This window comes from Dipodomys spectabilis, unplaced genomic scaffold (assembly GCF_019054845.1).
Source record: "Dipodomys spectabilis isolate Male_0828 unplaced genomic scaffold, ASM1905484v1 ptg000002l, whole genome shotgun sequence".
Classification (NCBI taxonomy): domain Eukaryota; kingdom Metazoa; phylum Chordata; class Mammalia; order Rodentia; family Heteromyidae; genus Dipodomys; species Dipodomys spectabilis.
The window spans coordinates 15,246,010-15,273,053 of NW_024870679.1; the positions used below are offsets into that span (position 1 = coordinate 15,246,010).

The 27,044-nt window shown below is 38.3% G+C and overlaps 1 protein-coding gene and 1 non-coding gene across 6 annotated transcripts in view; both read left to right on the forward strand.

The window, feature by feature from the left end:
* Positions 1-21,489, forward strand: part of Arhgap29 (Rho GTPase activating protein 29) — a 62,504-nt gene extending 41,015 nt beyond the window's left edge. For all 5 annotated transcript variants that reach the window (XM_042676782.1, XM_042676799.1, XM_042676805.1 and 2 more), the window contains 11 exons: positions 7,005-7,162; positions 7,779-7,918; positions 8,079-8,183; positions 10,060-10,158; positions 10,900-11,039; positions 11,304-11,492; positions 11,991-12,128; positions 15,167-15,399; positions 16,522-16,849; positions 16,984-17,092; positions 19,438-21,489. In XM_042676782.1, the coding sequence (XP_042532716.1) occupies positions 7,005-7,162; positions 7,779-7,918; positions 8,079-8,183; positions 10,060-10,158; positions 10,900-11,039; positions 11,304-11,492; positions 11,991-12,128; positions 15,167-15,399; positions 16,522-16,849; positions 16,984-17,092; positions 19,438-20,294 (2,496 nt within the window). In that variant the 3' untranslated portion in view covers positions 20,295-21,489. The remainder of the gene's footprint in view (positions 1-7,004; positions 7,163-7,778; positions 7,919-8,078; positions 8,184-10,059; positions 10,159-10,899; positions 11,040-11,303; positions 11,493-11,990; positions 12,129-15,166; positions 15,400-16,521; positions 16,850-16,983; positions 17,093-19,437) is intronic.
* On the forward strand, positions 18,002-18,136 carry LOC122112819. Its single transcript, XR_006148275.1, has one exon. It is a non-coding gene; the product is annotated as a small nucleolar RNA SNORA46 (small nucleolar RNA).
* Positions 21,490-27,044: the final 5,555 nt, after the last annotated feature.

A 27,044-nucleotide genomic window follows, 5' to 3' on the forward strand; every position in this document is an offset into this window, starting at 1 on the left:
AACCTCCTAGAAAGTAATTCCATCTTGTCTGGTCTTTTCCATATAAATGGACTCATGTAACCTTCTGAAATAGGCCTCTTGAGAACAGACCACTTTACATAGATCACTTTTTACAGATGTCTTTGGTGTTCATCAGTGTTATATATTGCCCTAATTCACTTCCCTTGAATTGCTGAGTTGAATGGCTTATATTGACTACACCACACACCACTGTGTTTATCCATTTGCCATTTGGACATTTGGGTTATTTCCACTTTGTAGTATTTCTAAGTAGACCTATAAAAATAATTATTTGCATACAGCTTTTTTGTTGAACAGAAGTTTTCATATTTTAGGGTAAACACCTGGTTGATTTGCCAAATGTATGTTTAACTTAGTAAGAAGCTGCCAGACATTTGGGTAGCTACATTTAGCAGTGTGTGAGAATTCCAATTCTAAATCCTTGACACTTGTTACTTGTTTCTAAGTTTTAGTTGTTCTGGTGTACATATAATTGTGTATACTTGTGAATTTAATTTATGTATCCAGAATGCCTATTGACACTAAGAATCTTTTCAAGGATTTATTTGCAGTACATACAAACATACATACATTTTTAGCAAGGCCTTTCAGAAGAGAGCAAAAGGTTTCAGTTGTGATAAAGTCTAGCTTATTAGCTTCTTATTGTGTGGGTCATGCTTATTTAAGCTAAGGTTACAAAGTCTTCTACCAAAAGTTTTACTTTTATAAGTTATTTTTATGAGTTAATTTTTTTGTAAGGTTTAGATGGAGATGCATCTTAACATACAGCTGTTATACTAATTATACCTATAGAATTTTAATTTATGGAAGCTCCTCAGTACTAACACAAAGAAATCAGTGCCATTGAAAGCATTATTGTTTATATCTTGAGAAAGGGAAGCATCGAGCCACACACGGCCACAAAACTTCACATTCAACAGGGAGAAGTAGAAGGGGACAGAAAGCTGAGGATGAGAGTCCATTGGGGTTTCCTCAGGAAAGGCCAGTGCACAAGATAATGACTTTGATCAGCTACCAAGTAAGGGAAAATCTCCCTGGCAAGCATGCTTTTTAAAATACCAATATATCATGAAATACAGAAAATAAAAAATATGGCCAGTGTAGTATCCACTTGTTGTAGTGCAATTATCCACTTGTTGTAGTGCAATTAGTTAAAAACATTATGCTATTTCCAGTAAATTGCTTTTATAGCTGGCCACTGGTGGCTCACACCTGTAATCCTAGCTATTCAGGAGTCTGAGATCTGAAGATTGAGATTCAAAGCCAGCCCTGGCAGGGAAGTTTTTGAAACTCTTATCTCCAATTAACCACCAGAAAATGTGAAGTGGAACTCTGGCTCAAGTGGTAGAGTGCTATCCTTGAGCAAAAGAGCTCGAGGACCAGACCTAGGCCCTAAGTTCAAGCCCATGACTGACAAAAACTAAAAAAAATTTAAATATATATATATATATATATAGCTTTTTCAAAAACCAAATTTGTGTGAATTTCTGGGTTCTCTACTTTAGTCTATGAAAACTTGTTTATCCTTTGCCAGAATCCCACTGCTTTGATTATATTTTGTATTGCTTTAGGGCAAGTCTTAAAAATCAGACAATGTGCTGGGCACCAGTGGCTCATGCCTATATTTCTAGCTACTCAGGAGGCTGAGGATCACAGTTCAAAGACAGCCAGGCAGGAGAGTCCATGTGAGGCTCTTACCTCCAATTAACCACTCAAAAACCAGAAGTGGCACTGTGGCTCAAAGTGGTAGAGCATTAGCCTTGAACAAAAGAGCTCAGGGACAGACAGCACCCAGGCCAAGTTCAAGCCAACAACTGACAAAAAAAATAAATAAATAAAAATAAAATCAGATAATGATGTGAATCCTCCAGTCTCACTCTTTTTCAGAATTGTTTATGTGTTTAGAGTTCTCTAACATTCCCTAAAAATGCTAGAATCAGCTTGTGTATGTCTAGAAAAAATGTCTTCCAAGCTTTTTGGTAGATATTGCATTGAATCTTTGATCAGTCAAATGATGAAGAATTATTTATATAGCATTTCAAGTTGGTTTTTCAAAGCATGAATACCATGTGTCTCTCCATTTATTTAGCATTTGTAGTTTGCAAAATATAAAGCGTATATGTGCATGTTATTTGGGGTGGCTATTGTGAATGAGCTATTATATAATTTGTATATGTATATTTTTCATTTAATTTCAAACTCTAGCCAAGCACTATGGTTTATATCTATAATCCAACCAAATAGAGGCAGAAATTAGGAGGATTGCAGTTGAAGGCCATAGCATGGAAACGATTACTAAGACTCTACCTCAGCAAATAAAGCCAGTTCTGGTGGTACATAATTATAGTCCTAGCTTTGTAGGAAGTATAAAAATGCAAAGCTAATTGGATACCCTATCTGAAAAATCACTGAAGCAAAGAGGGTTAAGTTTGTGGCTAAAGCAGTGGAGACCCTGCCTACCAAGTATAAGGCCCTGAGTTCAAACCCAGTACTTGCCCTCCTCCCACAGTTTCAGATTCTGAGTGTTCAACAATAATTTTAAAAGTTCAATATTGTGCCGGGCGCCGGTGGCTCACGCCTGTAATCCTAGTTACTCAGGAGGCTGAGATCTGAGGATCATGGTTCAAAGCCAGCCTGGGCAAGGAAAGTCTGTGAGATTCTTATCTCCAATAAACCACTAGAAAACCGGAAGTGGCGCTGTGGCTCGAGGGGTAGAGTGCCCACCTTGAGCTGAAGAACCCAAGCCCAGAGTTCAGGCCTCACAACCGACAAAAAAAAAAAAAAAAAAGGTTCATTATTGTATGTTATTCTTATATCTTACAACTTTGCTAAACTCATTTGTTTTAGGAGTTTTTGTAGATTTCTTGGGGGTTTCCTACATAGAAAATCATGTTACCTACAAATTGGGGCAGTTTTCTGCCTTCCTTTCTAGTCTTTGTTGCTTTTTATTTATGCACTAGTTTAGGCTCTACTCTGCCATTGAAGAGGAAAGGTGAGAGAAGACTCCCCTTTACCTTGTCTTCCACATTAAGGATAGAACACTCAGTCTTTCACCAGAAAAGATGGACAGTGGAGGGTCTTTGAAGTTACCTCTCATTTAGTGCTGAGAGCTTTGTTATTAATAAAGGCTGGATTTTACCAAATGTTTTTCCATGTTATTTGTGATCATAATATATATATTTTTTTCTTTTTCTTAACACGGGGTCTTGCTGTGTAACCCAGGCTGGACTGATACTCACAATCCTCCTGTCTGTCTCAGCTTCTTGAGTGCTGGGTACCTGGGTTAGTTGTTTATCTTCTGCAAATCTGCTGGATTGCATTGACATTTGGGTCCTGAGCTAGCCTTGCATTCCCACAGTGAACCTCCTTGATTGTGATACATTGTTTCCTTTTTATCCTGCTGGGTTCCATTTGTTAATATATTACTAAATACGATTATTTTCTTTTTCTTATTAACAAAAGATACTGGTATATGTTTATCTTAGCTTCCTTTTACTGTTTGTTTGGTTTTGATGTCTGGTTTCATAAAATGAGTTGGGAACTGTTTTCTCCTGTTTTTTTGAAAGAATTTGTGTGAAATTATAACTCATTTAAATGTTCAGTAGCATTTCCTGGTAAAAGTATTCAGGCTTAGCGGGGTGCTAGTAGCTCACACATATTACCTGTAATTCTAGCTACTCAGAGGGCTGAAACCTGAGGATTGCAGTTCAAAGCCAGCCTGGACAGGAAAATTCATGAAACTCTTATCTCCAGTTTCTTCCCTTTTCTGGTCCAAGACCAGAATTTGAACCCAGTATCTGACTATGTTGGCCATGTGTTCTACCAACTTAACCATGTCTCCAGTCCCTCTTATCTCCAATTAACCATCTAAATAAAAACAAACTGGTAGTGGAGCTGTGGCTTAAGTGGTAGCCTTGAGGAATAAAGATCAGGGACAGCAACAACTAGGCCCTGAGTTTAAGTCCCACAACTGGAAAAGAAAGAAAGAAAGAGAAAGAAAGACAGAAAGAAAGAAAGAGAGAGAGAGAGAGAGAAAGAGAGAGAAAGGGAGGAAGGGAGAGAGAGAGAAAAGTATATAGGCTTGAGGTTTTAGAAGATATTTACATACTCAACTTCTTTCCTGGGTATGAATTTTGCTCATTTTTTTCCTATTCTAAATTCACTTCTTGTATGTGTAAATTTAAATAACTTTTTAGATTTGAGTTTTTAACTATTATTGCTGAAAAAATATCTCTGAGAAAAAATATTGTGCTTTCTTTCTCTTCCTCTAAGGCTCAGTGCCTTCAAGCCTCTGATTTGTTACTTTCTCACAAGCTTTGATGGTCTGCCCTCTCCTATACCCTGCCCCAAAACTGTGGTTTTTATAGTGGGTTTTTCGTGGTAGTAAAAACATTTTCCTCTTAGGGTGTGTTTATAGAAACATAACCCCATCTAAATTGAGAAGGGCTGTGTTTTCCCGATGGATGATCTGTCCATTTTCCTAGACACCCCTCAGTAAATGTGTTTGTTTGGGAAATTTTGTTACTCGGTAGTAAAATTTCTTTTTGTTTATTTCTTATGTCTACTTCTCTCTGTGACTTGTCGTTCTCCATTTCAAGATTGTTTACCCTTCTCACACCTGTTACAACAATCTTCATCTGAGATCCTGTATCTGAGCCATCTCAGTGTTGCTGTCTGGTTTTCACCTTTTTCTCTTGTGAGTTACTAAGATTTTCTTTTTTTGTTGCCGTTGTTGTTGTTGTTGTTGTTGTTGTTGTTGTGTGTGTGTGTGTGTGTGTGTGTGTGTGTGTGTGTGTGTGTGTGTGTGTGTGTGTGTGTGTGGAGAGAGAGAGAGGAGTATATTTGGATGTTGTCCTATACATTTTCAGTGTAACTTTTATATTAGTCTCAGAGTTCTGGTTATAACCTATATTGAAGACTGTTTTGAGTTTTATTTTTTAAAATCAGCAGCATTTGATATAAGTAGGCTTTACTCCCCAGCTCTTCTGTGGCCCTCTTCCTGGTCTTCTGTTCCTGAAAGCTTTTCTCTAGATAGTCAGGGGCATTAATTCTGTTATTGGAGGGGGGGTTAGTGGGGGAAAGTGTTTAAAAACAAAGAAGTGACAGGAATTTCAGTACTTCATTCTAATTACAATACATCTGGCCATAAAGAATACCCTTAGTTTTAGATATCTGTCCTGCTGCAACTGCCACAGGATTGTATTCTATGGGGTTGGACAGACTTGGGGGAGTGAGGCAGGAGAGAAAACAGGGATTTCTCCTACTCTGTCACTCTGTTCTTAAAACCCCAACCCCTTCGGTTTCCTGGTATAGAGAGGGCTTTCTTTTAGCGCTTTCTGTCCATTCCCAGTTTATGCTTTTGGGAATCAAGCTGTGTTTGAATAGCAGCTGATCTAGGAATAGGAGCTAGATTGGGATGCAGTTAAGAAAAGATACCTGAAATTGTAATTTATTTCCACAGTCTCCCTGCTACCATTTGTTTAACTTTAGACTCCATAAGCAGACAATTCCTGCATTCCATCATGGATTCTAAGTGAATTTAGTGTGAGAATGGGTCTCACATCCTTTTTCCAAACGTTAATTTATCAGAGAAGCTCTTCTTAATAATCTTCCATGTTCAAAATACCCTTCCAAAACACATGGTCATATTCCATAATCTCACATTCTTGGATAGTATTGCTAACATTTTTTTAGTACCAGGAAATACTTGCATGACTTGTTAACTTTCCCTGACACACCCTCAGGAAAACACAGAAGTGGGTGAAGACCAGTGTCTCATCTGTCTTTGCTACAGTAAACCAAAGCCTAGGGATTTTTTTGGTGAATGTTAAGTTAGTTAATTTAAATCTCTAAGAATGAGTCTGGCATGTCATATGAACTTTATGGCTGCTATCGTAGTTGCTGTTACTTTGTTTGGCATATGTGTGTGTGTGTGTGTGTGTGTGTGTACATGCACATGCGCCTGTATGCATGCATGTGTATGTATGCTGGTCCTGGGGCTTGAACTCAGAGCATCTTGCTCTTAGCTTTTTCTCTCACAACTGATCTCTACCACTTGAGCCACACCTCCCCTTCTAACTTTTTGCTGGTTAATTCTGTAGAAATTCTCTGCCTAGGCTGTTTTTTAACTGAGTTTCTCAGATCTCAACCTCCTGAGTAGTTAGGATTACAGGAATAAGGCACCAGCACCTGGCAAGTTGTTACTGTAAGTTGTAGGTATAATTACATTTTTTAAGTCCTTCAGTAAAACATTTCTACTTTTATAAGATTGAAAAAGTGAAAAAAGTGCCAGACATGATCACACATATCTGTAACTCCTGCTGCTTGATAGGCTGAGTCAGGAGGACCTTGAATTCAAGGCCAGCCTGGGCAAGATAGGCAGACAGATTCCCCCCCCCCAATATCAAAAGACAGACAGTGAAAAAAATGCTTATTGAGTTTGCTTCAAGCATAGGCATTTAAGTAGTTGTGATCAGACACTCAGAGTGCAGTTAGGATCCTTAAAAATTACCTTTCTCTCCTAAAACTGAGGAAGTAGGATTGTGGGGTTATATGTTTTAATTATCCAGTTTAAACCCAGTTTTCCTGTTAGTGATTTTTCTCAGGTATTAGATTAAGGCTACTTTTTTATTCATTAAGATTTGTTATCAGCATACATGAATTGTACTAGGGGAATTACATTGTGACATTTCCATAGATGCATACAGTGCGTTCGCTCCATCAACCTCACCCTCTCTATCACTCTCCCTTATTCTCCCCTTTCCTTCCTTAAAACAATTCTCAGCTTTCATTGTTGTTTTTTCATATCTACAAATGAAGTTCTTCAGCTATATATATTCACTCTCATTTATGTTTTTTTTTCTTTCCAAGCACAGCATGTGGACAGTAGTGTTCAGTGATTGGTGCAGCCATTGACATAAATGCATGCACATAGCATTCTATACAGCATGAGTTATTTCTGCCTTTTGTCTCTGTGACCACAGGTAACAGTTAACCTCTTCCACATGCAGCACTTGCAGGCTGCTTCCCTTGCAAACAGTTTACGTTCCCTGTGTGACAATGCCAAACTCTATGACCCAGGCCAAGAATACAGTGAATTTGTCAAGGCTACAAGTTCAACAGAAGAGGAAAAAGTTGATGGGTGAGAATTAATGTATCAGTAAAATTATTTCAAGAGATGAAACGTTTACTAAGTCCTTGTTCAATATAGTGATCTTTTCATCCATCCGCAGAATTAAGTTTAGAACGTTTGGAATATTTTTATATTTTGTGGTTTCTTAGTACATTTTGTGAATAGATGTAACTTGGTCAAGAGTAAAGCTTTCCATTTTGACATAGACCTCAGTTCTTTTTTTGGCTTGAACTCGGGGACCTGGAGCTTGCTGTACTTGTTTACTCACAGCTGGCAATCTACCAGTTGGGCACATCTCCAGCCCTAGACCTCAGTCCTTTGAGATAAAAAATAAGGAGCACATGTATTTTGAATGTCAACAAAACTTAACCTACATTTTTTTACATTTTCTAGTATAATCATGACGTTACTGGATATTCTATTGCTGCTCCTTTGAGGCTGTATTAAGTTCAGATAATTTAAGTTTTTATTCACAAAGTCTGAAACAAACTGAATGATGTGATGTAATTTGTTCTTAATCTCTAATTAGCTTACCGTAGTTGCACTCAAATTAACAAATTTTTCTGAATATGGAATAAAATGGACTGATTAATAATGCTGAGCTTTATTTGTTTTCTCCCCACAGGAATGTAAATAAACAGTTAACAAATAGTCCCCAGACATCTAGATATGGACCTGCTGACTCTTTGGAGGATGTTGCACGACTTCCAGACAGCTGTAATAAAATGGAAGAGGACAGGTGCTCTAACAGTGCAGATGTAACAGGTAGGAAGAGAAACTTGCTCAACTGTGACTGCTGTGACTATATCGAAGCCCATAAATTGGTCATTTGAATGGTCTTAATTTTATATAATGTCGGTGTTTTACTTTATGGAGTTCATCTGTAGCCCAAGTTTTGACTTCAGTTTTTTTTTTTGTTTTTAAGGTCCTTCTTACATAAGATCATGGACATTTGGCATGTTTAGTGACTCTGAGAGTACTGGAGGGAGCAGTGAATCCAGATCTCTGGACTCAGAATCTATAAGTCCAGGTACATAAATACTTAAAGCAGTGAAAAAATTCAATAGTCAAATTAACTGTAACAGACATCAAAAAAGAATATATATGAATATCTATATAGTTTACTGAAAAATAATGAAACAAACCCTAAGATAATCACCACTCAATCTAAGTAGAACAGTACACTAGAAGCCCCCTGTTTACACCTTCTGAGGTTTTATATTTTTATTAGCATTAATTAGTAATACAAAGGGGTTACATTCTTACACGTCTCTATATGCATTCACTATACCTTGATTAGACATACCCCCTCCATCTTTTTCCCTGAACGTCCTAGCCCCTTTTCTCAAATAAATCTCAACAAACTGTGTTGTCTTACTTTCACACATACACATAAAGTATTTTGACCATATTTACCTTCCTCTTTGTTTGCCCCTTCCAGCACTAGTATCCTCATCAACAAGACCTGTTTTATAGTCATAAAGAAGGTGCTTCACCATGGTATTTCACTGGTGCAGATGTGTTAGTCAGATTGACGCCCATGTTTACCATTGCTTTACCATCTCTACTTTCCACTATTAGTCAGCCAGCTTTCAGTGAGGTTTATTTTGCTATCTTCATTCATAAATGCATTATATTTCAGTACTAGCCATCCTCTAATGTTCTCTTTCCTCTTCCTTCTCTAGTCCTCTCATACAGTCCCACAATTACATATATTTACTGCATACATACATACATCCCTACATATACATGTACACATAAATATACGATCCTTTATGTGTTTAGGTATGTTTATCTTTTAGGTTAACATCAACATATGAGAGGAAAAGGCATGTTATCCATTGTCTTTTTTAAAAAGCATCGCCCATTGTTCTACCAGAATAAACTGTCAGGCTAAATTTTATAAATCATTCCATAACTATTTTAAGTGCTTTTACTACCTGTATGTAATGGACTTTTGCCCTCTTGTGTATGTTACACAAATGAAACCATATTGTTCTTTTTTATGACTTCATTCATGCATGCTCCCCCACTCTGAGTTCCATATTGATATGAGTGGCTATCTCTGTTTTCATACTGTATATTATATGAACTTAAATATCATTATCTTTAGCTTCATTTATGGTTAATTGCTATAATGAGGAATTCCATTATGACAGTTTTTGTGCCTGTGATAATTAGTTTTGTTTTGTTTTTTTTACAATGTGTTTTAAAATAATGTGATATCTCAAAATCCTAGGAGAGGCAATTTTTTGAACTCTAGTGTTTCAAGGAGAGTACCTTACCATAGCTTTTGCAGCTAGCAGGAGTAGGTAGCTCTTGAACACATGAGCTTTTCAGTTCAACTCTTTCTTCCTTCCCCTATCAAAAACTGTTCCAGCCTTGTTCTTTCTGGCTATTACTTCCTCTTAGAATCTTGAGAGGTGTGTTAGATTTAACCACTTCAAATTCCAAGGTGTTTTTGAAAGCATTTTATGTATTACAGAATTTTTATTTATGTAGACCAGTGTTTCAAGTTAGGAATTTTTTTCCATGCAGCATGCAGTAGAGTTTATAGACAGATTATTATCAACTGCTGCTTTGCTGCCTCCTTTACCACAAGCACTTTTCAAGGGACACTTGGAGATAAGAGACTGAAGTCTTCACTGAATAATTTGTAACTAGCTTTGTAAAAACAAAATTATTCAAGCTAGTGCTAGCAATTAAGGCCCTGACTAGAGCAAGTCCTAAATCATTTGGAATGCCATAGACATCAGAATTCATTATTAATCCACAATAAAGGAAAAATTTTACACTGAAGCTAATAAAATAATATGACTTGTATAATTCCAAAAGTTGTCCTCATTGCCCATTTCTGATACTCTCCTGTGAAGAGTCAGGTTACGGTATCTGCAATTTTCTTTCAGGAGACTTCCACCGAAAACTTCCACGAACTCCATCCAGTGGAACTATGTCTTCTGCAGATGATCTAGATGAAAGAGAGCCGCCCTCCCCTTCAGAAGCTGGTAGTGTATTCACCTAAATTAAGACCCACTCCACTACACTAGTGGAACTAATAGCACTGTATGACATCGGAAAAAATTATGTATAATCAATTCTTTGCTATGTATTTTAAAAAAGGCATCACAGTAACCTACTACATATCATGCCAATAATTATGTATAAATACAGGTTGGAAATTATTAATCAAAAGATCAAATACAACAGGGAGTTACTATGTTGGCATGGTGTTAAAATAGGCTAGACATGATAACCTTTCATAAACACTAGACAGTGTGAATAGGATAACAGTAAATGAGAAATTCTGAAAAACCTTTCTAAAACAGTTCAGGTCTAGGAGCATAGCTCAGTGTAAGAATAACTTTTATCCTTTGTTGCAAATGATGCAGACACCTTAGCTTCATGTAGTTCTTTTCCTTTGAAGCATTTATTGGGGTTTTCCCCAAGAATGGAATGCTATCTAAAACACATCTTAATAAAGGCATGTATCTTCTGATTATGAAAACATCTTTCAGTAGCATCTTAAAATCATCTTTCTGGTTTTGTGCTGATTATTACCAAAATGCTTGATAAATGTGTAGTTTTAAAGTCTATAAATTGGATGTTATTTTGATATTAGAAACTCAGAGTAATATCTTTGCATCATATGTGGATGTTACAAAATTGAAAGATTTAATCAAAGTGCAGTATCATGTATAATATTTAATTATCTTGCCATTCTTACATATTGTCTTTCCTGTTGCAAGGACCCAATTCCCTCGGGGCATTTAAAAAAACATTGATGTCAAAGGCAGCTCTCACTCACAAGTTCCGCAAATTGAGGTCCCCCACAAAATGTAGAGATTGTGAAGGCATTGTAGTGTTCCAGGGTGTGGAATGTGAAGAGGTATGATATTTTTAAAATTTCATTTGCCCTTACATTTTTTTTTTGCTATGTACTTTTTAATTAGGATTGTACTTACTAGAATCTTTTGCAAATGTGTTCTTTAAAAATACTTTGCCATTTCATATATTTTAAACACCACACATAATAGCTTTTAAACTCATTTTTGTTGCTACTATTGTACTTACAGTTTTCCTAGTGGTGAGTTTTTTAAGGTGAATTAATCCGTTTTAAGCTTTGTCTTTTTTTTTTTTTTTTTTTGGGTAGTGTCTCCTTGTTTGTCATCGGAAGTGTTTGGAGAATTTAGTCATTATTTGCGGTCACCAGAAACTTCTTGGAAAAATACACTTATTTGGAGCAGAGTTTACACAAGTAGCAAAGAAGGAACCCGATGGCATTCCTTTTATACTCAAAATATGTGCCTCAGAAGTTGAAAATAGAGCCTTGTGTCTACAGGTAAATTGTGCCTCTTAAAATTTAAAAACATGGGCTGGGAAGGTGGCTCAGTGGTAGAGCTCTTGCCTTGCATGCCTGAGGCCCTGGGTTCGATTCCTCAGCACCACATAAGCAAAAAGAAAAAAGCCGGAAGTGGCGCTGTGGCTCAAGTGGTAGAGTGCTAGCCTTGAGCTGAAGAGCTGAGGGACAGCACCCAGGCCCAGAGTTCAGGCCCCACAACCGGACCCAAAAAAAAAAAAAAATTTAAAAACATGAATGTATATGTGATTTGTTCTAGTGAAAAGAAAACTTTAAAGGACACCAGTACTATTAGTTTAAAGTAACAGATTTATTCAGATATATTTGAATTATTAACTCATTTGTCTCCGACTAGGTGTTTTCTGAAATGCTAACAAAAAAATTGGAGCAAACACATCAAATAAGTTTGGATATCTGCATTTATCCATTTTTACTAAACTAAAGGGATATTTTATGGAATTTTTTTTGTTTTTATTCAAGGGGATTTATCGTGTTTGTGGGAACAAGATAAAAACTGAAAAACTGTGTCAGGCTTTGGAAAATGGAATGCACTTGGTGGACATTTCAGAATTCAGTTCACATGACATCTGTGACGTCTTAAAGTTATACCTTCGACAGGTAAAGCTTTTATTCTTGAAAATCATGAAGTTTAAAGAATAAATCTATGATTGATATTTTGTTTATAACATTTGCTATGCATATATTTTCATTGACATAGACCATACTGATGTCTTCTAATTGTTAATGTGGAGACCAAAGAGTATATAAAAGATTCATGTCTTTTAAAGAACAAAAAAAATAGCAAGTGAGGCACCAGTGGCTCATGTCTGTAATCCTAACATTCGGGAGGCTGAGTGCTGAGGATCAATTACTTGAAGCCATTCCAGGCAGACAAATCCAAGAGACTCATATCGCCAGTTAACTAGCAAAAAGCCGGAGTAGAGATGCAGCTCAAGTAGTAGATTACCGGCTTTGAACAGAAAAAGCTAAGCAAGAGCATGAGACCCTTGTTCAAGCCTCAGTACCAGCACAAAATAATAATAAAATTCTGGCACAAAAGAATAACAAAAAACTCACTTCTTATTACCCACCTTAAACAAGATCTTCCCTGATCAAATTAAAGGAATAAACAGTCTTTTCCTAAGCAGAAACAACTCTTTAAGCTTTATATGACTTAAAAGTACAATTCTGGCTGTGTAAAGACAATCCAGTGTTCACATTGTTACATGATTAGATTTTATTTTTTCATTTTTACATTACTGGGTTTGAACTTAAGGGCCTCATGCTTGCTTAAGCAGGTGCTGTGTCACTTGAACCATGCCCCCCAATACTGAAAATCCAATTTATACAATAGTGTTTGGATCACAGTCTGGCTTATCTTCATTAACACCTCAAAATAACCGCTGTTGGAGGTCAGTGGGTAAGGCCAGGAAGTTCATCATATTTGGACCATCAGGCAAAACTATTGTATGAGCTAGGTACTAGAATGTCAACAAGAATACAATCAGAGAGGGGGGTTATCCTAGATTTTTTTTTTCTATGCTTATAGGAGTAGATCCAAAGAAAACATCTGTGGGGTGAAATAAGTGGCTTCCAGCAGTTATCTTATAGAGGAACTTAATCAGCACATTGTCATGAACCAGGCACAAAAATGATCTGGGCCAAATCCAGCTGGCATCAAGTCTTTGGGTGAAAATGAAGACATAATAATAGCAGAGAAAATAATGCTGGTAGTCCTCAACAATCAGCTTATGGAACTCTTGTTCCAACTGGATCTTTTTAAAACCATTTATGTAGCTATTTCCTTGGGATCTGTTGGCATCTGTTGTAAAGAAACACCTCCAGACTTTCCTCATGCAGCCCACCTTGCCCTAAGATCAGAGAACCTGGTGCCCACACTTCAGGTGTCCTTAGGATTCTATAAATTAGGTTCTATAAATTAGGCTGAGTCACTGTTTAGCAGTCACTTTAGGTTGTAAGATGCTGCTTTTGTCTATTCAAATTTTTTCCTTTTTTCCCCTTTATTTGCATGTATTTGATACTAAATTTATTCCTGTGCCTTAATTTTTTTCTTCAGTTTCTTCTCAGTTTCTTTTGTGCAGCATCCTCTTCTGGTTTAGGAATGATTGACTCCTTTTCAGTAAGGGTCATCTCAATGGGAGGAGCTCGTGCTGGGTTAATCCCACCAAGAGTTCTGTAAACTCAGCAGAGAGTTTAGATGCTTGGTTCACCTGGATATGTTCAGTGACCAGAGAGTATAGTTGAGCATTGCTCGCTGCATCCTTATGCATGCACAGCAGAAATTCAGCACTAACTTTTTGGGCTGACCCTATGTCCAGCCCACTATTTAGCCTGGGCACACTTGACATCTCCACCAGAACGATACACAGTGCTTCTTTAAAGTGATGTCTTTCAAACACTTGGTAGCTTTTTGGATATGCATACCCTTGATGACCTGGGCTGTTTTGTAGGTGTTCTTAAAGTAAACATGAAACACAAAAATTTGAACCTCTTGACTTGCATGATTTTGTGGGGTCTTCTGGGTCAAGAGAGGAGCAAACCATTTTCACAGATCACCTCAGGCTGTTTATAGGAGGAGAGCTTTAAAAAAAAAATTCTCCTAGTCATACTAATCCAGAAAAGTATTGCTTGTTGTTTAGTTATACTTATGTAGATTCCTACATTGAGAAATAGAAATGTTTCCCCTTTATTTTTTCTAGCCCATCAGGGAGAAGAGATGAATGGGGTCTAAATGATAAACTCTTGTTCTGTCTTGAATATTAGAACATAATCAAAACTTTCATGTGGGAAGTGGGACGTTTCAAGAGGTGAAATCATTGCCTCCATGTCTCAGAGTGGCAGGAGAAGCTGCTCTCAAGATGACACTTAGCTTTCCATGGATCAGACAGGACAGTGGTAGCCAGAGCACACTGTATTTTTCCATTTCAGAACAGTGTGAACATTGAAATTCATAAGAGCACATTTGTTATTTGGGGAGAGGAGTATTTTCTTTTGACAAATCAAGGCAAGTTAAACTGTATTTAAAAGTTAGATAAATTGTTGGCTGTATCTTTTGTAGGTCTATTGTCTGGTGCTTCTTTGTAATCTGGCCAAATTATAACACTAAGGCCCTGTAGTATTTTATTATTTCTATATCCCCCATACCAGTAAAATCCAGGTTACTGCTTTTTCTATTTGGATTGTTTTGTGTATTATCCTAGGTTCATTTCAGTAAAAGTTGGTGGTCATCCTGTCTTTAGAGCACTCATAAATATAATAGGCATAGGGAGACTATTGGTTAACATGGTTTATTTATTTATTTATTGCCAGTCCTTAGGGCCAGGTCACTGTCCCTGAGCTTCTTTTGCTCAAGGCTAGCACTCTATCACTTGTTTTCTGTTTATGTGGTACTGAGAAAATTGAACCTAGGGCTTCCTGCATACTAGGCAAGCACTCTACCATTTCTTACATTCCCAGCCCAACATGTGTTTTAAATATAGTTTATATTGATGATTCACTCTATAGGTCACATCTGTACTTGAAATTTGTTAATCTAGAGGGATATGCAAAAGCATTGAAAAGCTGTAAATACAGTTGAGTATTAACCAAAATAAACGAGAAAAAAATATATTCCTAATGTAATTTTATTTTATTAGCTCCCAGAACCATTTATTTTATTTCGACTATACAAGGAATTTATAGACCTTGCAAAAGAGATACAACATGTAAATGAAGAACAAGAGACAAAAAAGGATAGCTCTGAGGACAAAAAGTACCCAAACATGTGTATAGAAATAAACCGAATTCTTCTAAAAAGCAAGGACCTTCTAAGACAATTGCCACCATCAAATTTTAACAGTCTTCATTACCTCATTGTGCACCTCAGGCGGTAAGCATTTTTTATAAGTAGAGCATCCATTGGTGGGTGGTTTTTGTTGAATAAAATGTCCCTGTCTTAATCATTTGTTGTACACTCCGGTAGTGTGAAGTCCATCCACCTTGTTTGTAAAACAAATTTCATTTTTCTGTGTTAGGGAGAGGGAGTGTTGAATGTTGAATGTAAGTTCATGCACCAACACAGTCTCTCAGATGCTGTCTATATGCCAGGTTCTGGCTGGGAAACAAAGGATTTCTGCTGTCTGTGAGACCATCCTTGGGAACAAACCTGCATACTAGCCCAGTGCAGCATCATTGGGTGCAGAAAAGATTGGGGTACGGTTATAGGTCAGAGGAGATAGCCCTTGAATGAGACCTAAAGAACTCAGTAGTGATCTGCTGGACAGAAGATTTACAGAAGAGTGTTCTAGGCAGAGGATTACAGACATGAAGATAAATGAGATTGTTTTGATTTGGGAAATACAAGTGATTTGATGAGGTTATAATAAAGCAAGCAGGAGCCAAAACTGAACTAGGTAGGGGCCTGATAAGAAAGTCTTACATACTTACCCTTTAAAGAATTGCACGCTAGATGTTTAATACACTCAGATTCACCCATTGGCTCTTTCTGGTAGAAATATATAAAATGGGTTGAAGACCTTCAGGTCTCCTTGAACAGTTACAGAAGTAAAAGGTAATGAGAGCTTGAAGTAAAGCCAGAGGGTGGGAGTGTGATAGAATAAAGTGATTTTCAGGAGAGAGGATCATGGGCTTAAAACCTAGCAGTGGCAATCAGAAAGCCGGTGATGCTTTGTTCCCGCATACGGGAGGGTATATCACATGCTGAGATGGAAATCATTTTAAGGGATATATTCTCCTTTCCACTGGTCAAGCCTCAGTAGTTCCTTGTACCTGGATTTTATTCTGATATAATACTGTAAACCCTATTTGTAACAAATATTTTAATTGAGTGTATTCTTTTCCTAGCCACCCCACACATACACTCAAACTTGACCCTTAACAAATTTTTCTTAGTCTTTTGCAATCTATTTTTCCTTCCCATCCCATAGTAAACCACAATTAAGGAACCTCTAATAGGCTGATCTCCTGTAGCTTTCTGTGCTCTACTTTGCAGGGTTGTAGATCACTCCGAAGAAAACAAGATGAACTCCAAAAACTTGGGAGTCATATTTGGACCAAGTCTCATTAGGCCAAGACCCACAACTGCTCCTGTCACCATCTCTTCCCTTGCGGAATATTCACACCAGGCACGACTGGTAGAGTTCCTCATTACATACTCACAGAAGATCTTCGATGGGTCTCTCCAGCCACAAGATGCTGCAGCTGGCACAGGTGCTGTTGCACACCAGGTTGATCAAGGCTGTCTTCCAAAACCTCTGTTGTCACCAGAAGAAAGAGACCCAGAACATTCTATGAAGTCAATGTTTTTTTCTTCAAAGGAAGTGAGTTTTGAATTTTATAAAATTGCATTAGAACTTTGTAGTATTGATGTTAATATATTGTTAGACATCTTCAAGCTGTTTATTCTGGAATGTGTTGTGCTTCTTCAAGTGTGAAAATTCTCTTCCCTTGACAGGATATTCACACTGCAGTTAATGAAAGCAAAATGTTTGAACCAACTACATCATTTCAGGAATCAGAACACAAGCACAATGCATTGGAAAAATGTGACTCATGTCTCATTGGTGAGTGGCCATGTAGAAACTCTGTTTACTGACTTTAAAACATAGCAAATAAATCAGAAGCGAAAATGAATAGAATATTTGCTTTGTACATATGAGGCCTTGATTTCAATCCCAGGTACCACTAAAACATCACTTAAAAAGGAAAAAAAGCAAGGTGCTGGTGTCTCATGCCTGTGATCCTAGCTACACAGGAGGCTGAGATTTGAGGATCGCAGTTCAAAGCTAGCCTGGGTAGGAAAGGCCATGAAACTCTTATCTCCAATAAACTACTCAGAGAAAGCTGGAAGTGGCACTGTGGCTCAACTGGTAGAGCACTAGCCTTGAACAAAAGTAGCTTGGGGACAGCGCCTAGGCCCTGAGTTGAAGCTCTAGGACCAGCCAAAAAAAAAAAAAAAAGCCAAAAGCTAGGGTGAATACAATTGAGGCGATCCAGAACTCAAAATTTTATTAACACATCTGGACTAGCCATTGAGAAAGTTGCCTGTTAGTGAACCTTTTGTAATCATACCTTTTATAATACCTTTTATTTTAAAAAATCCTTAGTTTCATAAATGTTTTTGTGTTCCTTCTGAAAAGTATTCTTGTTTTCATGTTTGCTTCTTGTCATAAGTTTTATGTCAAGGCAGAAAAGAGCTGAGCCATCTGCTAACTCACAGCATGTTCTGTGCTGTATTTCAGATATTACTCCTGCTGCTCAGGAGTCAAACGAGACTTCTAAAACTCAAGGAGTTGAGGCTCCTAAAATTAACTGTGACCTACTTTTAACATTAGGCCCACATATGTGTATGTCTTTCAGTTCTTTGACTAATCATTTTAATCACTATTTTCTCAGCAGTTGTATAGCAATAAATGGTAGCTGTCAAGCAGGTATAAAGGCTCGCATTTGTTGTTACAGTTCTGTATTCTTGCAGCACTATATTTAAACCGATGATGGGATTTTCCCCATTTTTGGTTACGCTATAGTGCAAAAGAATTCCTGGCTCTTCGTGTTGCACAGCTGTTATGTGGCATTCAGTGGTTGCTGTATAGAGTCAAGGAACATGAAAAAAAAATCTATTACAGTTGAATCCAGTTTTTCAAAATATAGCCATATATATTAAATGAACAGAGCCTGAAAGGTTGAAAAAGAAAAAGGAACAAAATACCTTTCTACCTGTGCAAAGCACCAGGCCCATTGTTTGAGTCCATGTATCTGCTCTCATCTTCCTAGTTCTGTGCCATACAATAGAGCACAGGCACCTCCACATGAGCCTGTACATTAGGGTCAGAATGCTTACTGATGCCAGAAGTCATGCTTCTAATGCACCGGGAAGTCAGGACGGGAGTCCAGTCCAATCTTGATTGGTCAACCTAGCCTGGTTTTTACTATCCCATGGTCTAGAGCTCCCAATTAAGATGAATAAATATAAATAAATGTAAAGTATCATTTTTGAGTGCTTATTATATACCAGAGAGTTGAGTAAGAACGCAGGACAATGTACCTGCACACAGGAGTCTTTCTTGACAGGTGGTAGCAGATAGGCGCATCTCACAAGGGCCCTGTCCAGACCAGAAGGGGAGCAGAAACTGATCCCGAGACCAGGCAGCAGCTGGCTGCAGAGCAGCTCTCGCCTGTGCTCCATGTTTTCCCTGTAGAACTGGAAGGATGTCCTGGGGCTTCCAGCCCAACTGCAGTGGGTCAGGCGCCTTAGCGTCTGCAATGTTGGGGAGGCCCAGAAAACTAGGTATAGGAGCATGCCTGTCAGCCTAGGGAAGAAAACGCAGCAGCCCTCGCTGAGGAAGACGGGTGATGCTGGTGGGACCACTGGACAGATCAGTGTGGAGAAGGACTGTGGGCTGCGCACAGAGCCCGCTGCCATGCCATTCAGTCAGAATGGTGTCCCAGCCTGGGGATGTGTGGTGTGTCAGCTGTCAAGGCTTCTGATTTGCTCTCCTCACTGAGGACTGGTGGCTGGAAAGCATACCACCAGAGCAGCACAGGTGCAGGGGCTCGCACCTGCCCACATTGGTCAGCCTCCAGAAGCTCTGGCCAAGATCAGACAATTGTTCTAATTAGACTAGAGCTTTCATTTTTACTTTTTGTCTGTATATTTTTACTAACCTACAAATCTGCTTTGTAGCTATTAAGTCTATTAATTTTGATATATTTTAAAACCTTTTTAATCCAAAGTATGCCTTTAATAACATTGAATATTTAGCTCCTCTGTCTAGATACCAGAATATTGCAGATTTTATTCCAATCTAATATTCTCAGACTCCTGTTTCTAGAGAATTTCGTCTAAAATTTATTAGATTATAGCTCTATGCAATGAGGTTAAATACATCTTCTGTTTTTCTTTTTTCAGACAAGAAAAAGCGTTTGCTTCGAGACCAGGAGCTTGAATTGGCATTGCAAAAGAGGGAAGATGTTTGTAAAAGCCCCAAGTCACTTCTTCTGCATTCGGATAGGGTCACAAGCCATATGCATAGGCATATGCCAAGGACCAAGATTCGGCCTGTGAGTTTGCCTGTGGAGAGACTGCTCCTGGCAAGCTCTCCTAATGAGAAAAGCAGCCGAAATATGGGGAATGGAAATTCAGACAAGTTTGGCAAGCATCCTATCTTTGAAGAACTTAATAGAAAAGATCCCCCTACTACTATTTGTTCCAAATTCAATGGCTATGACCCACAAAAAACATGGAGCCAACAGTGTGAACAAAACAGTGTAACTGTCAAAATTGCGACAGCCACGGTGCCCAGTGTGCTTCAAGAGAAAGGAGCCACACCGAGCGCCAGGTTGAGTGGGGACTGTGGCAGCGCCTGGCAGGCGGCGAAGCCATGCACAGAGCCAGGCAGGGCTGCAAGAGAGGCCGCCGAGAGACGCTCCTCGGACTCCAGTCCTCTTGCTCCTGTCAGAGCTCCCAGGACACTGCAGCCCCAGCACTGGACGACGTTTTATAAGCCACGCACACCCACCAGTAGTGTCAGGGGCAGTGAGGAGAAGCCAGCTTTGCCCTCCGCAGCCACGCCACCTGGCACAGCCCCCGCTACCCAGGGCCTAGACTCAGACCCATCGGCCTGCCACACGCCACCAGGCAGTCAGCCGGCACCACCCCCAGAGGAGCCTGGCTTGCCTGACATTACGCCAGCATGCCAGAGACCAAGGCTAAAACGGATGCAGCAGTTTGAAGACCTTGAGGATGAAATCCCACAATTTGTGTAGGGTTGTCTGAATTCAGCTGTTCTCCTTTGTGTTGTGTTGTTCTGTGATATTGTGTTTGTGTTGTGAGAGAACATTTTGACGGGACCCCTCTTGCACAGGATTGCCAAAGCGCACACGTGGCCGTTCCGTGGCTGTTGGTCACGTTGCGTCTGTTGACCACTTGCAGTGCCAGAGTGTCTTGACAAGGCCTCACCGTGCCTCACTGGAATTACCTTGGAATTCTGTGTTTTTATATTTACTAAAGTTTTCCCCACAAAATGGTCCATTGAAAGGCATCCCTAATATATGTTAGAGTTCTCAACTAATAGGTGCAATTGGGGGAAAATTAGCTTTATTTTTGGACGTGAAACTAAATGCTTATTTATAAAACGTTTCTAAATGCAAGTGCCCAAAACATCTTTATGTGTTATGAAGGTGGTTTTTTCCCACACAGTTTTATAGTTACATCTTTGCCCATTTGTGCTTGTAGAGTATGTATGTAAGCTTTTTTCAATTGGCAGTTCACTTTTTAGTATTTATATAATGGCCAGAAGGCTTACAAATCTGTATTTAATTGCATTTTAATCGATTGCCAGTTTTTATATATGGTAGTCAAATTGTACAGAGAAAGTGCACTTAAACCCTTTTTCTAAATTATATGGCTCAGTTATATTGTATTTGGCTCTAAATACATTTTTTACCCCTTTGTACACTGTTGTTTTTCAACAGTTTGAACTTCTGGTATTTTCTATAGTGGTCCAAAAAATTGCTGTTTCAGAAGGTTTTTAATTCAGTACATTTCCTCTTGATACTGTCTGAGTTTTGTTAAAACCATTTCTCTTATATGAAATGTTTTAACTTGTAAGACATGACAAACTTTTTCTGTCTGGACTGCCAGTCATTGTAAATGTATATTTCATTCAGATCTAGCAAAGATTTATTTAAGTTGACTCTGAGAGTTCAATACGTCTCATGTTTAGAATTTGAGAAGTAATAGATGATGGGGTCTGTTTCATTTATAAAATACCCAGTTAATACCCAGTTTTTAGAATGTGTGCATTTCCATTGTTTTCTTGGTTTCACTGTTTTGTCTAAAATAGGATATAAAAGGGACAAAAAATAAAAAGGCCTTTTTTGTATGCGTGCATTGTAATTCTGGTAAATGCTTTTTATATTACCACGTTACCCTTGATAAATATATTGACTTGTTAAATTATTTCTGTTCCTGTGGCGTCTCTGGCATCATGCCTCGGGATTGTGACACTTGGATGTCATTAGTCAGGGCCTCCAGTGGCCACAATATGGAATGGGCTTCATGGCAGATGGTCTCACAAGCATTTGTGACATTATGTCCAGGGATGAGTGGATAACCAGCCTTTGTGTGCTGGAGCGTATGGTCCTCATTGTACACCATGAAAACCTAAAAGAATCAGCCAGAACTGAAATGTCTCACCCTGAACTTCGCAAAATTCCTATATAAATTCATTACTACCTAGAATGGCAAGTGAGCATTGTATTATTCCTGTGTCACTGATAAGAAAACTGAGGCATAATGAAGTGATAGGATTCTAAATTCACAGATTTAATAAGCAGAAAGAACCCAATCTCAAACAGATCACCATCCTATCTTGATGACTACATGATTACTATAGTACCGGGAAGTGCTTAACAATAGGAAACCTACTTTTAAATCTATATAATTGCAAAGTACACATAAAAATTACCACTGAAGCATGTTTAAGAATGTAGTTGCAGGACATCATGTCTACCCATGCTGTTCTGCAGCTGTGCCCATGTCTGGCTTCAGAACTTTTTCATCATCCCAAACTACCACTTAGAAAATGGACTCTTAGACAGCATATCACATAATAAAGTTGTTGCTCTGTTTCCTTTTACTTAATCCTCACAAGAGATCATTTGTCTCCATAGGGCTTCCTGGCATCTCTTCCACACTGTGCTTTCTAGTTACCTGGGGGCTAAAGCGAGTCTCACCTGCAAACAAATAGCTATTTGTAGTGTGCCTACAGAGCACTATGTCCTGGTACTGATAAAGTAATGGATGTTACTCCCTGGGAGCCGTCCATGACACTGGGGTGAGATGTGAGCAAGAAGAAAGGACAATTACGAGGACCACCAGAATGCTGTGCTGGAAGCACATGCAAGTTTTGACAAGTGATCATGAGGGTTGACGATGCTTCCTTAGCCACACTGAGAACTTACAAATACTGAAAATCATTTTTAATAGTGTGAATTAAACAGTAAATGTAATCCATTCATCAAATTACAAACTGAATAAATGGTTCTCACAAGGAGAAACAAATGGCTGATACATGAAGAAATGTTAATATCCTTAATCGTAAATGCAAATCAAAACTGCACTAAGATTCCATTGTAGTTCAGAGTGACAGCCATCAAGAAAACAACAAATGCTGGAGAGGATGTTGGGAAGAAGATCATACTGTTGGTGGGAATGTAAACTAGTGCAGCTTCTGGAAATCAACTGGGAGATTCCTCAGAAGACTAAAAGTGGATCTTCATTATGGTCCTACCTTAACAGCTGCTGGGCATATATCTAGAGAGCGAATCAGTATACCAGAGAGATACCCGCACATCCATGGGTATTGCAGCACTCTTCCTAATAGCCAAATGATGGAATCAACCAGTGCTAAACAACAGATGAATAGATAAGATGTGGATAATGAACATGGAATGTTATACAGACAAAGAAAATGCCATCTGCAGGAACATGATACAACGAGAGGACATCATACTGAGCAAGACAAGACAAGCTCAAAAAAGCAAAATATTGTCTATTCACTTGTGGAACCTAGACCTAAAAGATTCATATTCATGGATAGGTACATCCATATATCCACATATATATTTACGTGGTTAAGCAACATGAGTCAAGCTAAGAGACAGGAAAAGGGGAGGGGAGAAAGGAAAAAGGGTGAATGACATTGCCATTACGTACGAGAGCAGCATAGAGAAGATCAACAAAAGGGGATGATCAATAGAGGGGGAGAAAAATAGACTACAGGTGGGTGGAGACAAGCAGGAAGAGGTTGGACTGCTGGGGAGAATAAAAATGTCCACATAGACTTTACAACTCAAAATGGAACAAGGAAACCTGTTGGGGAGGGGCAGGGAGTGGGATAGAGGGGGTGAAATTAATTGCAATACAGGAGAAATGTGGAGTTGTAACAAAATCTCCCTATGTTCAACAACTATAAGCTAGTAAAATCAGAAACACAAAAGATATAGAAGACAGCTGACTATGGCATTCTTGCTGTACACCAGCATTGAAGGATTTATAACTGAAGTTTAGGCTTCCAAAAATCACATGCATCCAGTGGTTTTTTTTTTTTTTTTCTCCTTTAATAAGTAAAGAAGGGGAAATCTTGAGAGGCTGAGGGTCAGTGCATAGATTCCAACTTGGACATTTTTAAGTCCAAACCTGTACCGTTCTACATCATTGTAATTTGCCTTCCGAGAAGGAACTGAGAATGAAAAGACAGAATGAGTGAGCAACACAGGTGGCAGAGAGACAGGAGAATGTATAGCAGTATCATGGGTATCGTGGAGAAAGCAATTCAACATAGGATAATGTGTGATTCCTTTCAAGGACTAGGGCCTAGCAGTCTCACCAGCAAATAGAACAGTAACCAACTCCTTCAATGCTTTCATGTAAAGATCAACTAAGTCTACTATAGTCCCATACATTGCCATGTCTAGTATTTCTTTAACTATAAGCATCTCTCTTAACAAAGCTGTAGTCACAATTCTCTGGGGGTTTCCTACTTAGAAACAGGAAATGATTTTTGGTGTATTGATGGGTAGACAATTCCATCACTATCTGTAACTCAGCCAAGTCAGCACAGTCCCTTATCAGATGCACAAATCAGTTCTATCCTGAATAACCCAGACTAACAGAAATGAATGTATTTAGAAAGATCTCTTCAATGATAGGATTAAAAACTGAAGCACCTAAGACCAAATCATATATATATATATATATATATATATATATATATATATATATAGAGAGAGAGAGAGAGAGAGAGAGAAGATCATCATAGAGAAAGTTTTGGACTCTTATCAAGAGTTTTCAGAGAAACTATGAATCCACCAATAAGCTAAACTGTTACTGAGTTAAAGCTCTTATGATCCAATCACCTCTGAACACACACATTGAGACTTGGCCTTCAGCACATGACCTTTCAAGAACATTCCACACATTTATGGATTAATATTTCAAACAGGATGTCCCATTACCTCTATTTGAGTATGTACTCAAACCAATGACACTTGTACAAACCCAGAGTACACCCAGAAAACTCCAGAGATCAACACAACAGGGTGTTTCCTTCCCTCTCTCTCCATTCCCACCTTCCTTTTTTAAACATCTATATTACAGAAGTTTTATTCATTTAAATAAATTTAAAGTCAGGAAATAAATTTCCTCATAACATTGGGGTTTTTAGACTGATTATAAACAGCAACTTGGTTAAAGGTACAGCCTGGAGATGTGGTCCCTTTGTATGTGTCTCTGAGTGTGTGTATCTATGTCTGTGTGTCTGTGTGAGAGACAAGCACACAGATAGGATCTCACCATGTAACCCATGCTGACCTTAATCTTGAATCTCCTGCCTCAATCTCCTAAACACTGGGAATACAAGTATGGGCCCTATGATTGGCCTGAGCCTAAATATTAAACTGACTGTTAAAGGGTTCTAGTGAAATTAAGGCCCAATCTGGAGAAAGCCCAAAACTATTTGTGATCCTATAAGACTTCATGTGACAAAGGCAAGCATTTTCTGTCATGAAGGAGTTGGCTGGGCTGGGCTAGATCACTACAAAACCTTTTGGCTATCCATTGGTCCTTTCCTTTCTCATTGCCTTCCTCTCTTTTAAGCTACATTTGCTTTTAAAGGTGGCCCGTTCTTTTTATTTATTTGAAGTTCTGAGCATTAAACCCAGGGCTTCACACATCTAGCCAAGCATTCCTCCCCTGAGTTATACTCCCAGCTCAAAAGATGTTTTTAAAACTCATAATCTTATTTCAGCTAAGTCATTGTCTGACAAAGCTCTTCACAAAGTAATGCATTTCATTCTATTAAAATTGGGACATGTGATCTTGTGATTTTTCAGTTACTTGGGGACATATTCAAATAAAAAAAAAACTAGATGAATAGGACTGTTTTAATCCATTCCTGTATCTGTAACAAAATACCCTATGTAATTTATAAATAAAAAGGTTATTTTTTCCCCTGCACAGGAGCTTAAGAGGTCCAAGATCAAGAATCATACAGTTTCCATGTCTGATAAAGGAGGCTAGCTCTTTGCCTCCAAGATGGCACCTCTTTCTCCATCTTGAGGATAATGGCAGAAATAGGAGAGGTGTAAAATAATGAGATAACATTGCCAAAAAGCCAGCATTCTTCCACAAAATCTGAATATTACCATTTTGCCACAAGCAACCTACCTAAGGAGATTTAGTCCTTTGGTTTGATTCAGATGTGAATGAGCCTATGCTACGCTGACTTCTAAGCCAGTGGCTCTTCCATCCCATGGCGTAGTATACACTAAAGAAACAGAGATCTTAATAAAATAGCTGCATAGACTGGGGAGTTACTGAATCAGGTACTGAGCTAAACATTGTTTATCGCTCACCAAGCGCTAGTGAGGCTCTGTTCATTTACAACAGAGGGTTTATGTATCTATAAACTCAGTCACACTTGGCTATTAAGTGACTTGTAGAAAAAAATTAATTGACATGCATTCCCTCCCCCCCCCTTTCCCCCCCCCCCTGGAAAACATCAAGGTTTTGCCCCTGATCAACCAAGATATTCTCAAGAAAAATGGGTCAGTAAACATCTAGATCTTACTCAGCTCCAAATTCTCGAACTGCTTACATAGAGAGAGAGAGTTGAAGCCTGCCAGGTCCTTCTGGAAGCTTTCTGGGTTCATTACCCACACCACAGTATTTTGGGTTTCGGAACTGATAAATGCAATATGCTGATTTAACATGTTAAATGCTTCATTGGTTTTTCTCTCCCATAAAGCCATATCTTTTAACCCATCTTCAATAAAGTACAGTTGTCAAACTGATGGAAACAGCTAGGAGCAATCTTACTTCCTAGACCAGAACTAAGTGCTTAAAGTATAAAAAAAATAGCATTGCCAAGTATAATAGTTGTTTTTTTATGCTCCAATATAAATGATACGGTTTAAAAAAAAAAAACAAAACACTTGTGCTCTATTAAACAGGAGGGTTTTTTATTTCATAAATGGCCATTGGCAGTTTCATTTTCTAATATTTTTCTATAATAGCTATAAGCTACCAACTAATATGCACATAGTGTCATACTTGGCTTTTCATTTGAGCGAGTCTTTAAGCACACAGCTGCCCAGAACTTCCTTCTGAGCCATGCTGTTTACTTACATCTCATTATTTAGGTTTTAAAATACGTTGAGAGTCTTTCAGGACAGACTTCAACAAGAATGTTATACATTTCCAGTGCGATTCAAGGCTGGCAACTTAAATGTTTTGCACAGTGGTGAAAGAAATCCAGGACTGGATTACAGATTCAAATATTAAATTGTACGTATACCAGAATTAGACAGTTTTGAAGTATTGTTTTCAACCATATTCCAAACATAATCCCTTTGAACTTCACAACTCAAAGAGCAGCTTCACTATTCCTTTCTTCATTGCATAAAGGACATTATAGGAAACTGTCACATCTGAAAGTACAAGCATGAAAAACT